General features: G+C 40.8%; 1 protein-coding gene across 2 annotated transcripts in view; it reads left to right on the top strand.

Annotated features, from left to right (window-relative positions):
* The window catches only part of SHC3 (SHC adaptor protein 3), a 255280-nt gene that overhangs the window by 54311 nt on the left and 184585 nt on the right, over positions 1–16384 (top strand). For both annotated transcript variants that reach the window (XM_090273986.1, XM_090273987.1), the window contains exon 2: positions 6903–6973. In XM_090273986.1, coding sequence (XP_090130112.1) covers positions 6903–6973 — 71 coding nt within the window. The remainder of the gene's footprint in view (positions 1–6902; positions 6974–16384) is intronic.

Below are 16384 nucleotides of genomic sequence, written 5' to 3' on the forward strand. Positions count from 1 at the left end.
GTCTCTGTGGTCAACAGACCTGAGGCTTGTTCCTAAGATTACTTGATCCTGACCAAAATCTTATTGTTGTGAGGCTCTAATGATTAAGAAAGTGGATGTGCAAGGGAGAGGAAGGTGGGCAAGTCAGGGTGGACAATACCAGCTTGAATCAAAAAGAAAGAAGGAGAAAAAGTCATATTAAAGAAATAAAGTTTCAAAAATAATAATAAAAAAGAAAAACGAAGTTACTATGAGGTTACAGAACGAATATTTGAACTTACGTAGCCTGCATACAATACTGATCAGATAAAGAAAGTTTGGAAAGTGAAACCAGTCTCTGTGGAGACAACTCTTAGAAATTAGTGGGCATGAGAACCCCTGGGGACCTTGCAGGAGGGGTAGGAAGCATTTATAACAAGTTCCCACATGATGCCAGTTCAGCTGGACCAGAGACCATACTTTAAGATCCACACTGCTCCAGGCTTACCACTCATGTGGTCAGTACTCCATGGTCCTTTCTTCAATTTCTCAGCAATTTGTCTTTCACCCTGGCTTCAGCACATTTCTTTTGCTGGTTGTGGTATGGCTTCCAGGGCATAACTAGTAACCTGTAAGGTCTCTGAAGACATTTTGAGATCTGTCCAATTTCTTTTTACCTGAGCATCTTACAGGTGCAGGTGTTTATTAGTTGTGACATGAACAATATAGATCTTTATATGTAGTCAGCAAACAAATGCTTATGTTATTAATAGCTTTAACTAATAATTACTTAGGTATTATAAAGTCATTTGGCCCTGGCTGGTTTAGCTCAGTGGATTGAGCGTCGGCCTGCGAGCTAAGTGTCGCTGGTTCGATCTTCCAGTCAGGGTACATCAGAGAAGGAAAACTCTGACTCCAAAAAACCTCCGCTGCCTTGCGGCATACCTCTTCTGGGGAAAGGCTAAGGGAGTAAACCCCGACAGAAAATCCGGAGCCGGAGTCCCTAAGGCGGTTTGACGTTGTAGTCAACACCGGCAACTCCTGCGGCGCACCTGAACCCAAGCTGTATCGACTCCGTCTTTCCCTTGGACCCTTCAGCTGCGAAGAGAGGGGGGGTCTGCTGCATGGGCAACAGCAGACCCTCCATATCACCCTGCCCAGGCTCTGTAGCTTCAGCTCCACTGGAGAGGACACTCCAGCGTCATCGCAAGATGTCGATTCAACACGGGAGGAGACAGATGCCGTGTCACTCCCGAGTCGGACTGCACAGCCATTCTCGGCAGTGCAGATAGACACTTAAGAAGCTACACCATCGTCTCTCGAGACGGACGGCTGCCGACGACGACGATAAAGTCATTTAAGATACACTTTTTTCCCCCCAGCACTAGAAGCCTAGGAGGAAATTCCAATCTAGCATGAATGACCACCCCATTTATAAGCCATGCTCAAAAAGGAGAAGCCTGGGCACACCATAATTCAAAATGAACTTTAGAAGGTGCCTTTAATAGTCACCAAGGGTAGAAATCACCAGAGTTAACTGTTCATTAATTCCTCTAACTTCCTGTGGCTGGGAAGGTTAGGGACTGAGGGCCGGGTAACCTTTAACTGTGCAGTTCTCAGAAGCTGCACTGGACCTGTCACTTCTGGACAGTAGTTCCACGCAGTTCCGGCAAAACCCTCAGGACTGTGACTCGTGGGCCCAGCTGGGATCACACACCCATCCTTGACCAATTACTGAGGTGGGGGATGGAGTTCAAAGAAGCACACTGCGGGAGTAGCCCATCTGGGAGGTGTAATTGGTCTTCCTGACGAGTTCACTCTCTATTGCATCATCAGAATGAGTGACTTGCCAGAGGGTCGAGGAGGGAGGTTCCAGGTGCCTCGTAATTAGAATCACCATATGTCATTGATCACTTTGTGATCAATTCTGCATCATAGTTTGGATGTCCAATTATGGGGGGAAAATATTTTATTTTTCATTATTTTGTAGTTGTAAAAGTAAAAAATGGACCCATTCTTCTTATATAGTGTTTAGACAATATGGATGCATTTAGGAATAAAAGTCATCCAGACTGGAAAGGAGGAAATAAAACTGTCGTTATTTCAAGATGACATTATATTGTACATAGAAAACCTTAAAGACTCCACCAAAAAGCTACTAGATCTAATAAATGAATTTGGCAAAGCAGCAGTGTGCAAAATTAATATCTAGAAATCAATGAAATTTCACCAACAATGAAATATCAGAAGAGAAATTAAGAAAACAATTCCATTTAGCATTGCAATAGAAAATAAGGCACTTGGAAAACAATAGGACATTGAAAATAAGTTGAAGAAGATATTAAGGTTTAGATGGTGACATAAGTAAAAATGGCTCACCTCCTCGCACAACCACATAAAATTACAACTAAAATATAGAAAAACCATCATTCAGAATAGTCAGAAATCAAGTTGAATGAAAGTCTGACAATGATAGAATTAAAGAAACCACATTCATCCAAACTGGTAGAAGGGGCAGAGATGCAGAACAGGCTTGTGCCACATCCACATGTGTGGATAAAATTTGGGAAGAATATCTTGGGAGTGAGGAGTCTCAGTCCCACATCAAGATGTCCCCATCCAAGATTCCAGTACCAGGGAAGATAAGTACCATAACTCCTGGCTGAAAAAACCAATGGTGATTGAGTCATTGAAAGAAACTTCTGTAGTCCCAAGCAGTTCCCTTAAAGAACCCACACATGAACTTATTCAGACTTACTCCCTCTGAGACCCAGCACTGGAGTAGCAGCTTGAAAGGCACCAGTGGCATACTTCAGAGAGGATCTGAAATGTCTGGCTTCAAGGTGGGAGCTTGGAAATAGCTTTCTCCCAGACAAAAAGGCAAGCAGAATTCATATTCTCTTTTCTGAACTTTCCCATACAGAGCCATAGAGCTGGCAGGCGGGTGCCATATTTGAGACTCCATCAACCTGGCTAACACTGTTTGCCCCACCCTGAAGATCCCCTGAGACTTTGGCCCACCCAACTTATAGGATCCACCCAAACTATTAACTATGACTTTTCCATATGAATGGCTGGTGTTGGCTCATGCTTTACAACCTCCTAAAGCCTCTAAAACAAGCAACAGATGGTCTCAGTGAGCCCCAGGCCCCAATACCCCTTGACAACTGGCCCTAGGCCTGGCACTAACAGCAGCCACCCTAGATTCACAGCTTAGCCTCATCTGGGAATCTTCAAGGCCAGCATAAGTAGCAGCCATCTCAGATTGCTTTATAACTCATGCAGGGCAGCCCTGGGCACAACACAGGTGGAGGATGACCTTGACCTGCACCACCCATGAAACCACAGAGCTGACACACCCAGTAGACTACTACATATCACATGAGAGCACTGACACTCTGCTCCTGGACAGCTGATTTTCCACAGAGGACAGAACTTGATGGTCAGTGTTCACAGCCAGTCCTTACAGCTGACTGACCTGGGTAAATTCCTCCCATGGACCTACCAAAAGCAATCGAGATTCAAATGCAAGATGAGGGTGTACTCAGACTACACAAAGGGCACACTTCAAGTACCCAGCCTGAGTGATAGGGGAGGCTGTGTCACTGGAACCTATAGAACACCTACTACATTAGGCCACACTACCAAGACAGGGAGTCATAGCAGCTCTACCTAATACATAGAAACAAACACAGGGAGGCTGCCAAAATGAGGAAACAAAGAAACATGACCCAAATGAAAGAATAGATCATAACCCCGGTAAAAGAACTAAACGAATTAGATATAAGCAATCTATCAAATGCAGAGTTCAAAACACTGGTTTAAGGATGGTTGACGAACTTAGTGAAGACCTCAAAAAAGATCCAGTCAGACATAAATTGAAATAAAGAACAATTTTCAGGGAAAGAACAGTAGAGTAAATGAACCCGAGAAACAAATCAATGATTTGGAACATAAGAAAGCAAAAAACAACCAATCAGGACAAGAAGAAGAAAAAAAAAATTTTAAATATGGATAGTGTGAACAGCCTCTGGAACAACCTCAAGCACTCCAACATTTGCATCATGGGTGTGTCAGAAGGAGAGGAGCAAGAGCAAGGATTTCAAAATCTATTTGAAAAGCAATGAAAGAAAACTTTCCTAATTTGGTGAAGGAAATAGACATACATGTCCAGGAAGCACAGAGAGTCCCAAACAAGATCAACTTAAAGAGGCCCACTCCAAAACACATCATAATTAAAATGCCAAACCTCAAAGTTAAAGAGAGAATCTTAAAAGTAGCAAGAGAAAAGAAGTTATTTACCTACAGGGAAGGTTCCGTAAGACTGTCAGTTGATTTTCCAAAAGGAATATTGCAGGCTAGAAGGGATTGGCAAGAAATATTCAACGTGATGAAAAGCAGTGACCTACAGCCAAGATAGTACTACCCAGCAAAGCTATCACTTAGAATCAAAGGCAAATAAAGAGCCTCCCAGACAAGAAAAAGCTAAAGAGTTCATCATCACCAAACCATTATTATAAAAAATGTTAAAGAGACTTATATAAGAAAAAGAAGATCAAAATTTTGAACAATAAAATGGCAAAAAATACACATCTTATCAACAATAGAATCTAAAAAACAAACTATGTAAACAAGAAGAACAAAGACAGAATCATGGATACAGAGAGTGTTTTGATGGTTGCCAGATAGGAGGAGGATGAGGGTGAGGGAATGGGTGAAGAGATGAAGAAATTAAGAAGAACAGATAGGTAGTTACAGAATAGCCATGGGGATGTAAAGTACAGTATAGGAAATGGAGTAGCCAAAGAACTTATAGGCATGACCCATGGACATGAACAATGGTGTAGGGTTGGCCTGAGGGTGCTGGGTAGAGGAGGACAAAGAGGAACAACTGGGACAACTGTAGTAGCATAATCAATAAAATATAATTAAAAATACATATAAAAATAAAGCCAAATAAAAAAGAAATTGAGGAAGATACAAATAATTGGAAGTATATACCATGTTCATGAATTGGAAAAATTAACATTATTAAGATGTCCATACTACCCAAAGCAATCTCTAGATTCAATGCAATTCCTGTTAAAATACCAATGGCATATTTCACAGATCTAGGACAAATATTTTGAAAAATAATTGGGAACCAAAAAAGAGCTCAAATAGCCTTAGCATTCTTGTGAAAGAAGAAGAAAGTTGGAGGTATCACAATAACTGATGTGAAACTATGCTACAAGTTCATTATAATCAAAACAGGTTGGTATAGGCATAAGAACAGGAATATAGGTTAATGTAACAGAAGAGAGAGCCAAGAAATTAACCCACACCTTTATGGCCAATTAATATTTGACAAAGGAGGCACAAGCATACAATGCAGTAAGGACAGTCTCTTCAATATATGGTGTTAGGAAAATCGGACAGGTACATGCAAAAATGAAACTAGACCACCAATTTACACCATACACCAGAATAAATCCAAAATGGGTAAACAATTTAAATGTAATTCATGAAACCATAAAAATCCTAGAAGAAAACATGGGCAGTAAAATCTTAGACATTTCTTGTAGAAATATTTTTGCTGGTATATCTCTTATACCAAGGGAAAAAAAGGAGAAATAAATAAATGCAACTGCATCAAACTAAAAAGCTTTTACACAGCAAAAGAAACCATCAATAAAATGAAAAGCATACCCACTGTATGAGAGAATATATTTGACAATGATATATCTGATATGGGGTTAATTTTCAAAATACATAAAGAAATTATACAAATCAACACCAGTAAGACAAACAATCCAATTTAAAAAGGGGGAAGGATCTGAATAGACACTTCTCCAAAGAGGGCATCCAGATAGCCCATAGATACATGAAAAAATGCTTAATATCACTAATCATCAGAGAGATGCAAATAAAAACCACAATAAGATTTAACTTCACATGTGCCAGAATGGCCATCATCAATAAATCAAATAACAACAAGTGATGGTGAGGGTGTGGAAAAAAGGGAACCCTAGTAAATTGTATGGGGCAGAGCCTTTGGTAATTGTCAGGGTGGGGCAACCTGTTTCATTGCTTTGTGGCTGTATTGTGAGAGCCCAGAGAGGGGACAATGCCACTGCCTGTTTTTTTGTGATTTGCCCTGGCACTCACCCCATTTCCAGTCACTTCACCTACTTCGCACGTGAGATTGGTGTCCTTCCAGTTAGTCACTGCCCTTGGGTTTGCATACATTATAAGACCACATGGGCCCTTTACACAGTGAGAATCTGGTAGTTTCTTCTGCTGTCCCAATCTCCACTGGTTTTTATAGCCAGAGGTATTGGGAGTTTGTCTACCTGGTGCTGGAAATCTGGACAGTGTGCTCTGGCCTTGGGCTGGGGTAGATTGCTTCCAGGGTATCCCTCCCAATTTTTGTCCACCACACGTGAATGTGGGACTGTCTGTTCAGCTGCCACCACTGCCACCTGTTTGAGCCACAGCGCCTCTCTGCCTTGTTTCCGCGACTCTGCCTCTCCTACCCTTCTAGATAAATATGGCTTCCTTAAATCCTTGGTTGTCGGACTTCTATATAGCTTAATTTTCTGATGGCTCTGGTTGTCATTTGTTTTTGAGAACTGGCTGTAATTCTTTCTATGCTTGTACAAGGATGCAAAGCATGTCTACCTATGTCTCCATCTTGATTGAAATAAAAAATGTACTTCTAAATAAAATGAAAATATTATGGGTTTAAGATAAGTGACGTAATTTCTCAGTGAAGAAATTGTGGTCAAAAGAGTTGATTTTAAGCACTCAGAATATTTCCTTATGAGTATGATTATTGCTTTTATAGAAAGTTAAGTGTGATTCAAGAAATGTGTATGGCTTCCAGAAATGCTCTTGTTATTGTTAGGCAATATCTCTTCATCTCAACTCCTAGGGCTCATGATTTATGCTTTTCCCCTTTGCAGTACTTGGGATGCATTGAAGTTCTACGCTCAATGAGGTCTCTTGACTTCAGTACAAGAACACAAATTACCAGGTAAGCCCTTTTTCAAAATGGACTTCTATGATTTTACTTAGGAAAAAAATGATTTTAGAAGTTAGCATCCTAGAAATTTCCAGAGAAAAAGGCTGCCCCTTGAGTGCTGGTGACTGGTGACAGGGCGTCAGGACCCACTATGTTTCAAGACTTCTGCATGTTTATCCATATTTGTGACATGTGTCTCTTGACCTAGCACCCTGAAGGACACTGCCCACTTCCAAGTGCTTTTTATAATTAAGCTGCAGACAGTTTATGTTTGTTTCTTTAATAATGAAACTCTAATACCAGATTGATATTTTAAGATATGCTAAAGTGTATTCTTTTTAAAAAGAAAATCAAGATGTCAGGAGTGATTTCCAACAGTATACACAGAAAATAAAATGCATAGAATTGGAAGTAAAAATATTAATGGGAGTAGTAATTTAAAGAGCAATGCAGTTCTTTTAAAGTGTTAATGACTTTGGACAGGTCTATATATTCCCCATCAAAAACTAGATTCTAAACTTCTTGAGAGCCAGTTCTGTATTTAAGCCTTGTTTTTATAAAATGCACAGCCTAATACAGTTCATGCATTTAGAAAAATGCCAAGTCAAGCCATCTTGGACAGGAGAACTAGAAAGCTGGAAATGGGTCTGTTAAAAAGCTGTTTCTGAGGGTGAGGATCTTACATTGCTTTGGCAGTTGTGAAATTGTTTCCTCTAAACTGTGACCTCAGAGAATACCTCATATTTATTTCATTTAAATCACTATTATTTATATTTGGGTTAGCAAGCCAAAGTGTAAAGATCGAGCTTTAGAAAGCAATTATGATGGACACACCTCAATTCTATGTTTTTAAGCAGCAGAAGATACCTCTTCTTCATTAATGAAGAAATTAGTGGTCAAAAGAGTTGATGTTTATGTTTTTTTCTAAAACTAGTCAGGACACATGTACATGGTGGGAACACACCAACATTTGTAATCTACGCTAAGGGAAGAATCCATCGCCACATATTTGCCAAAAATGGTTTATGACAATTGCCGAGGCCAACAAATGGTATTTTGAAGTGAGAGTGTTTAAAATAAAAGTCTGAACATTTACTTAATCATCCCACCCACAAACAAGGTGTCTGTAGGCAGAGCACTCTACCACATGCCTAGAGCAATACTGGAATCTGTGAAACTGTTCACATTCTCCTGTATGGTGGCAGTTGTTTTTAAAGAGAATTGATGACTATTTCTACTGAATTCCTTTTATAGATATTAGAACTTCTGAGACAATTTATGTTGGTGGTGAATATGCAGTGTGCTGGGCAATGTGGACTGTTGTGCCTTACTGTGCCTTCCAGGTTTGGGGGAGAAAGATGCATATGCAAATGGATGAGGGGTGTGTAATGGGCTCAGCTCCATTCTGCTTCTGGGAAGGTGGTGGCAGGGATAAGTGAACAGTCCCAGTGGTCTCTTGGATGAGGGTCTTAGCAGTCTTTGGGGTAGAACCTAAATGGCGGATGCAATAATAACATTGAAAAAAGCCATGGAACAGATCTCCAGCCCCATTCTGTTTAGATTTTAGCAAAAGTGCAGCCATATAATGCACTGAGTTAGAATGCCATTCTTGGACACAGGAAAGTTGGTGTTGAATTCTGCTTGTACCAGAACTGCCTTGAGCTTATTAGACTTTTTGAAAAGTATGTTTGCTTGTCTCCACAATGCTATCTGTCTCTTGCCTCATTTTTATTACATGGCATGTTTTTTATTATAGTTAATACCCGAAGACCACTCATAGGCACCAATATGACAAGTCAATGTCAGAAAGAAGTCTTTGCACCCAGGAGAAGAATATCCAGCAATGTTCTCTAGATGTGGCACATAGTGGAGCTTTCAAGGCCTCTATGGTAACAGAGTGTTAAATATGCCTGGGGTTAAACTCTACCATTGCGGTTTACTTTATATACTAAAGGCATTCTTGAAAGCTGGTAGGGAAATATATCATTGTAATTAATTTATATTATACAGGCTCTAGGACAACCTGTTTCCAAAATCCCTTAGCCATGCCTTTTATAAAAATGTTTTTTATAAACAAATAACCAATGTTTACTCACCTGTTCCAATATTTCAAGTTTTGAATATGTGTCTTTTGAAGGTTCTGACAGCTGAACCAAGTGTCCTTTTGTCAGGTCAGTTTAGTTTTATGCTGTTCCTATGTCTGAGTTTGAATTGTGGCGTTTGCAACAGTGCCTCTCATGGATTACTAAGCTCTTATGCGTAGGTAACTTTAAACACTACCCAGGAGCTGCTGTTGTCATATGCTTAGCTTCGGCTGTGACTGTTAAATGCCTTGCACACTAACTCTTTTGGCAGAGGAGCTTGGCGACTTGTTCACACTAACGGGTGCCTGCTGGGTGGAGGGGTCGACTTCTACGTGGAGTCTAGCTCTGTCAATTCCTACCTCAATGGTTATTGTGAGAAACAGGACAGTTTCTACATCTGATGCACATAGGACAGGGCCTGGTAAAGAGGTAGGCTTGCTTAAGTGTTAGCTCCATCTTGTTTCCTGAGCTCGGACTCAGTACAGTGGGTGCAAGACCCCAGTGTTCAAAGAAGAAGGGAGTGTTTGTGAGCATGAGAGTAATTGAGGTTGTATAGATGGTGGTCTCAGCCACTGCTGCTTTTCTAGGTCACACTGTTGGTGGGGTATAGAGAGGAGCTGAGAGATATGGTATTTGTCAGAGTCTGCCCAGGAGACAGAGATGCACTCCAGAAGAAGAAATTGCTTCTGAAGAAGGAAATAGCTTCCCAATGTGCCCTTGTTTGCTAAACCCAGTATGGCCTTACTCCTTACTGTGCCCCTTGTCCAGTACAGTTTTGGAATGTGGCATAAAGTACCTCCCCACACAATTACATCATTGCCCTATTGCAGGCTATCAGAAATCCTGCTGCTGAGAACCATGAAATTTGGCTCTTGTAGTGTTTCTCAAACTTGCTCCTCACTGTCAGCACCACTTAGTAGTCTGTGAAAACCCCTTAGAAATCACCATTCTCCTGCATGGGTTTCATACCATGCTGTGGAGACCCTAAGGAGTGGGAGGGAGGGTCTCCCAGTGGTGTTTCTGTGGGTGGGTGGGCACCTCAAGGAGGGAGGACCCAGCTCCCCAGTGGAGGAACAGTCAAAGACCTCTGCTTTCATCTAAATTAGTCCACAGGGATTTCCACAAGATGTTATGTGGCAAACAACTTTGGAAAACCACTGCTCCAATGTCTGGCCTGTCCTGGCTGAGCCTGACTGTCAGACAATCACATCATGCATTGCCACGAAATGTCCTCTCATGTGACTATTCTCAACTCAGATTGGGGAATGGGTCTAACAGTGTTTCCAGTAAGAGGATTCAGGGGAGACCATGCTATCTGATCTGACACCTGGAGAGCAGCCTGTTGGGCTGCCCTGCACAATGATAAAAAGCCCTCAATGTGCCCTTGGTCACTGGTACAGCCTTACCATCTTTCTCCTTTCCTTTGCTTTCCTCATCTGCTCATTTTACCTTTATTTATTTTGTTAAATTTTACCTATTTTTGGAAGTCATCTTAAGCCATTTTTAGGATATGGAAGGCCCTGTGTAAATACGCAATTAAGCCCAGAGCACTCAGCAAGGTGGTCTTTCTCCAACAATAAATGCAAACATCTGATATATATTTTTGGTTCTAAATGACTCCAGTTGACTTCTTGGGTTAGCCAGATAAAGGCCAAGTTTGCTTTCCACTCAGGGCTGTGTAGACATGTGGACTTAGCCATGTGTGGCTTGCTACACTTCCAGGGTGAGCTCAGCTAGATGTTTAATATGTTACCCAGGGCCCAACATAAACCCACTTTTTCTGAATTGTAGAGAGTGAACAACTGAATCTAGTTTAGGTATTTTTGTTTTTATTATTTTAAAAGTTGTCATAGTTTCAATGGGCCCTGAAGACCCTGGTTTGGCTTAAGCCTTCACCAGCAAGGCCCTATGGATGGCATCTACTCCCCTGCCTTACAGTTGGCCTCCCATGTCCAAGGATTCTGCTTCGGAATTGGCATGTTTTGAAATTTCTCCAGGACTGTGCATAGAATTCTTTTAGTTTGAAAACTAAAACCAAAACCTGTAAAAAGAAAACATCTTCCTTTTGGGAAGCTATTTCCCTTTTCTTCTTTCTTTTTAAATAATATTTTATTGATTATGCTATTGCAATTGTCCCAATTATTCCCCTTTCCCCCCATCCATCCAGCTCCCCCCTCCCCCCACAACTCCCATTCCCTTAGGAAATCCCCACACCTTTGTTCATGTTCATGGATCATGCATATAAGTTCTTGGTTACTCCATTTTCTATACTGTACTTTACCTCCCCATGGCTACTCTGTAACTACCTACTTATACTATTAATCCCCTCACCTCTTCACTCATTCCCCCACACCCCTCCCATCTGGCAACCATCAAAACATTCTCTGTATCCATAATTTTGTCTCTGTTCTTCTTGTTGGCTTAGTTTGTTTTTTAGATTCACCTGTTGATAGATATGTATTTTTTGCCATTTTATTGTTCATAGTCTTGATCTTCTTTTTCTTAAATAAATCCCTTTAAGATTTCATATAATAATGGTTTGGTGATGATTAACTCCTTTAGTTTTTCTTATCTGGGAAGCTGTTTGTCTGCCCTTCCATTCTAAATGATAGCTTTGCTGGATAGGGCAATCTTGGCTGTAGGTCCCTATTTTCATGACTTTGAATATTTCTTGCCAATTCCTTCTAGCTTCAAAGTTTCTTTTGAGAAATCAGCTGACAATTTTATGGGAACTCTCCTAGAGGTAACTAATTTTTTTTCTCTTGCTGCTTTTAAGATTCTCTCTTTATCTTTAACTTTTCACATTATAATTATAATATGTCTTAGAATGGACTTTTTTGGGTTCATATTGTTTGGGACCCTCTGTGCTTCTTGGACTTGCATATCTATTTCCTTCACAGAATGAGTGAAGTTTTCTGTCATTATTTTTTCAGATAGATTTCCAATTTCTTGCTCTTGCACTTCTCCTTCTGGCACCCCTATGATGTGAATACTGGAATGCTTGAAGTTGTTCCAGAGGCTGCTTACACTATCCTCAATTTTTGGGATTCTTTTTTCTCCTTGTTGCCCTGCTTTGTTTTCTTTTTGCTTCCTTATATTCCAAATTATTGATTTGTTTCTCAGCTTCATCCACTCTACTGTTGTTTCCTTGTAAATTGTTCTTTATTTCAATTAGTGTATCCTTTTTTTTTGACTGGATCTTTTTTAAAAAATTAATTAATTAATTAATTATTTAGCGGGGAGACCCCCACTCTGTAATAGTTCTCCCCTCTCAGACTTAAGATGCTTTATAATCTTATAAAGGACAATTGGCAAAGGTCTCATGCTTCTCTAACTGCTTCAAGCTGGACATGGTTGTCGTCCTACATACTCTTGGGTCCAGAAATCCCTAACAAGAGTGGGGAAGTGGGGGGAAAGGTGGAGGCCTAGACAGACATGCTGCGCCTCCCTCCACAACTAAGGAGGAATACAACTACCCCAAAACTAGAAACAACCAGAAGTTCCAGAAAATCAAGCTGCATGGAAGTCCGACAAACAAAGGTATAAAGAAGAAATACTCATCCAGACAGGTAGGAGGGCTGGAGTTGGGGTGGAGAGGACGTGGTGTGGTGGCAGCAGCAGTGGTGGCAGCAGCACCAGTGGCAGGTCAATGGAAAGGGCAGTCACACTTTTTAAAAAGTCAAGAGAGACACCTGGTGAGTGCTCCCAGCACCAGATCAGACTGCACAGCTCTTGGTCCCAGCACCAGGGAAAATAAATCCTCATTGATTCTGACTGTGCAAACAAGTGGGTGTTGGAATGTAGGAAGAAACTGCCAGTCTCTCAGCAGAATTCGCTTGTTTAAAGGGCCCACACAGTCCTAGAATGTCCACAGATCCACCAACTCTGGGAACAACAGCCAGGGCAACAGCTAGAGAGGTGCCAGTCCATACAGAAGTGGGAGAAATGCCTGGAAAAGGGGCAAGTGCTGAGCAAGTGGCATTGTTCCATTGCAGACCCTTCTCCCACATACAGTGCCACAATGTGGTGAAACAGGTCGCCCTGTACTAACAAATACCTAAGGCTTCGCCCCTTACAACATAACAGGAGTGATAGCTCTACCTAAGACACAGAGGCAAACAAACATAAAAGCCTGTCAAGATGAGGAGACAGAGAAATATGGCCCAAAATAGGGAACAGATCAAGGTTTCAGTGGAAGAAGTAAGTGATGAGATAGCCAACATCACAGACAAGGAGATAGCCAACCTAACAGATGAAGAATTCAAAACACTGTTGATAATGATGCTGACAGGCTTGACAGATATGCTTAAGTATGGCAAACACATAAGGGAAGAAGTGAAGGCTATGCTAAGTGAAACAAAGGAAAATCCACACAAAACCAATGGTGAAGGGAAGGAAACTGGAATTCAAATCAATTATTTGGAACATAAGGAAGAAAAAAATCAGTCAATTAGCATAGAATGAGGAAACAAGAATTGAAAAAAAATGAGAAGAAGAGGCTTAGGAACTTCTGGGACAACTCCAAATGTGCCAACAACCAAACCATAGTGGAGCCAGAAGAAGAAAAAGAGCAAGAAATTGAAAGCTTATGTGAAAAATGAAGAAAAACTCCCCAAATTTGGTGAAGGAAATAGGCAGACAGGTTCAGGAAGCACAGAGAGTCCCAAACAAGCTAGACCCCAAAAGGACCACAGCAAGACACATCATAATTAAAATGTCAAAGCTCAAGATAAAGAGAGAATATTAAAAGCAGCAAGAAAAAAGCAGAGAGTTACCTACAACAGGGTTCTTATAAGACCATCAGCTGATTTCTCAAAGGGAACTTTGCAGGCAAGAATGGCAAGAAGTATTCAAGGTGATGAAAAGCAAGGACTTACAACCAAGATTACTATATCTAACAAAGCTATCATTTAGTGTGGAAGGGCAAATAAAGTGCTTCCCAAACAAGATAAAGCTAAAGGAGTTTTATCACCAAGCCATTATTATATGAAATGTCAAAGGGACTTACTTTAGAAAAAGAAGATCAAAATTATGAACATTAAAATGACAACAAACTCAGACCTATCAACAACTGAATCTAAAAAATAAAAACAAAATCCAACTAAGCAGACTAGAATAGGAACAGAACCATATGTATGGGGATCATTTGGAGGATTATCAGCTGGGAGTGGGAGGGGGCAGAAATGGGTAAATGGTGCAGGGATTAAGAAGCATAATTGGTTGGTACAAAATAATGGGAAGTGAAAAATAATATTGAGAAGGGTGAAGTCAGAAAACTTATATGTATGACCCATGGATATGAACTAAGGGGAGTGGAATTTCTGGAACCTCTGGGACAACTTTAAATGTGCCAACCTCCAAACCATAGGGGAGTCAGAAGAAGAAGAAGAGCAAGAAATTGAAAGCTTATGTGAGAAAATAACGAAGGAAAACTTCTCCATTTTGGTGAAGGAAATAGACATACAAGTCCAGGAAGCACAGATAGTCCCAAACAAGCTGGTGGGAATAGGGGAGCAAAGGGAAAAAAAATTGGGACTAGTGGAACAACAGAATTGAGGCGGAGGTACCTCACACACCCTAGGCTTAGTTGGAAGCTGCTCTCTCCTGCAGAGTCTTCGTGACCACGGTGGAACAAACTCTTACCTAGGACACTTTATTATGTCCGATGAAATAACTTTTACCCAGGACACTTCTTTATGTCTAGGGGAAGGAAGGTGACTGCCTCTATAGTGGAGAACAGCAGCTAGACCTTTGTCCCTTATGCTTTTTATTGAGAAGGGTACCATGGGAAATACAAGATCAACATTCATAAATTATCAATAGCTTTCAGGTACCTAAGTTACAATCAACAATAACTAACTACAAATTCCAGTACAGTGGATACAATAAATAATCTGCGCCAGGGTCTATTAAACATTTTGACCCCACATTGGCACTAGATACAAGGTTTCGAATACTCCCTGCTAGAGATTGTTTGTACTTAATTATAAGATAAAGGAAAGCAGAGCAAGTTCTAAAGCATATTAATATTCTTTGAATCTAATCTCCACGGAAACCCTCTGAATGGTTTTCAGGCATGTCTCCTATGCCACCATTGTTGAGACTTAAAGACAAGCACAGCCGGGGAGCCAGCAGCAGGTCATGCTCAGGCCGGGGCTACAATTCCCTAAACCACAAAAAGCGGTTCCCCACACAGAATCAATAAAATATACTTAAAAATGGGTTTGAGAGAGAGAGAGAGAGAGAGAGAGAGAGAGAGAGAGAGAGAGAGAGAGAGAGAGAAAAGAGTGGGGAGTGGAGAGGAGGGTGGCCTTCCCACATGGGGAAGGATCTTGCAGACTCCAGGTCAGTTGGCTGTCCCTGGGCAATGGCATGCTTGGTTTAACATCCTTGTTGTAATCTGGTGGCATCAGATTTAGCAACAGAGTTAAAAGGCATCATTAAAACCATAACCACTAGATAACAAAAAGCAGGAATTAATTTTTTAATGTCCTACATTAGGAAAAAGAAAAAAAGCCTTCTTTGGAGGAAGGTATAGAAGGCAAGTCACACTTGTCCAAAGCCCTTTTGCCCACTGTACTTAGTTTGGGCTAAGGAGAATATTTTAGGTAGCCCCCCCCGCCAGACCTCTGGGCCTTTTCTGTCTGAGCCATTAAGATAGAAAAGAGAAATCAGTTTTAAAGTGAAGCCCTCAGACAACCTAGTACTTCACCAACCCAACCACTTAGTTCAGCCAAACTGTTGAGTCTCAGGAGGCAGCAATGCAGACAGGATTAAGTGAGGCCTATACGTACAGACAATCACTCAGGTAATGAGATCATAGGCTTATGCCCTATGAAAACAGAACACAAATGCTAATTTATGCAACATAACCCACAAACCAGTCTAAATCTGTGAGACTGTCTTATTGGGAAGATATCCAGTTGCAAGGCAGTTGACATTCTTCTTTCCTGTAAATTTAAGGATCTATGATGATATCACAGACCTAGTTTAACCTTCAAGTGAAAACAAACTTTAAATGAAAGTAAACTTGAAAGACAGTTAGCTGCACTAGTTTATAGTCTACCACTGAGCATTGTGATTTTCCTTGAATCTTGATTTTTCTCCTTAAGATTACCCTTCTTATCATTAAAAGGACTGCATTAAGTCCAGTTTTAATTTATCCTGTTCATTTGCATAAACACAACAAGAGTAGCAAATGATTACATATGATCTTTAAGTCTGCTTTGCTGAAACTTACATAAGGTACTTTTAGGGTGACCTTCAGTCTGCCCTTCAGGGCACAGAAAGTGAGCCACATACCTGCCATTCAGCCTTGCCTGTAAACACCTGTCTTTTC

Source organism: Furipterus horrens, unplaced genomic scaffold (assembly GCF_987537825.1).
Source record: "Furipterus horrens unplaced genomic scaffold, mFurHor1.1.pri manual_scaffold_4, whole genome shotgun sequence".
NCBI lineage: Eukaryota > Metazoa > Chordata > Mammalia > Chiroptera > Furipteridae > Furipterus > Furipterus horrens.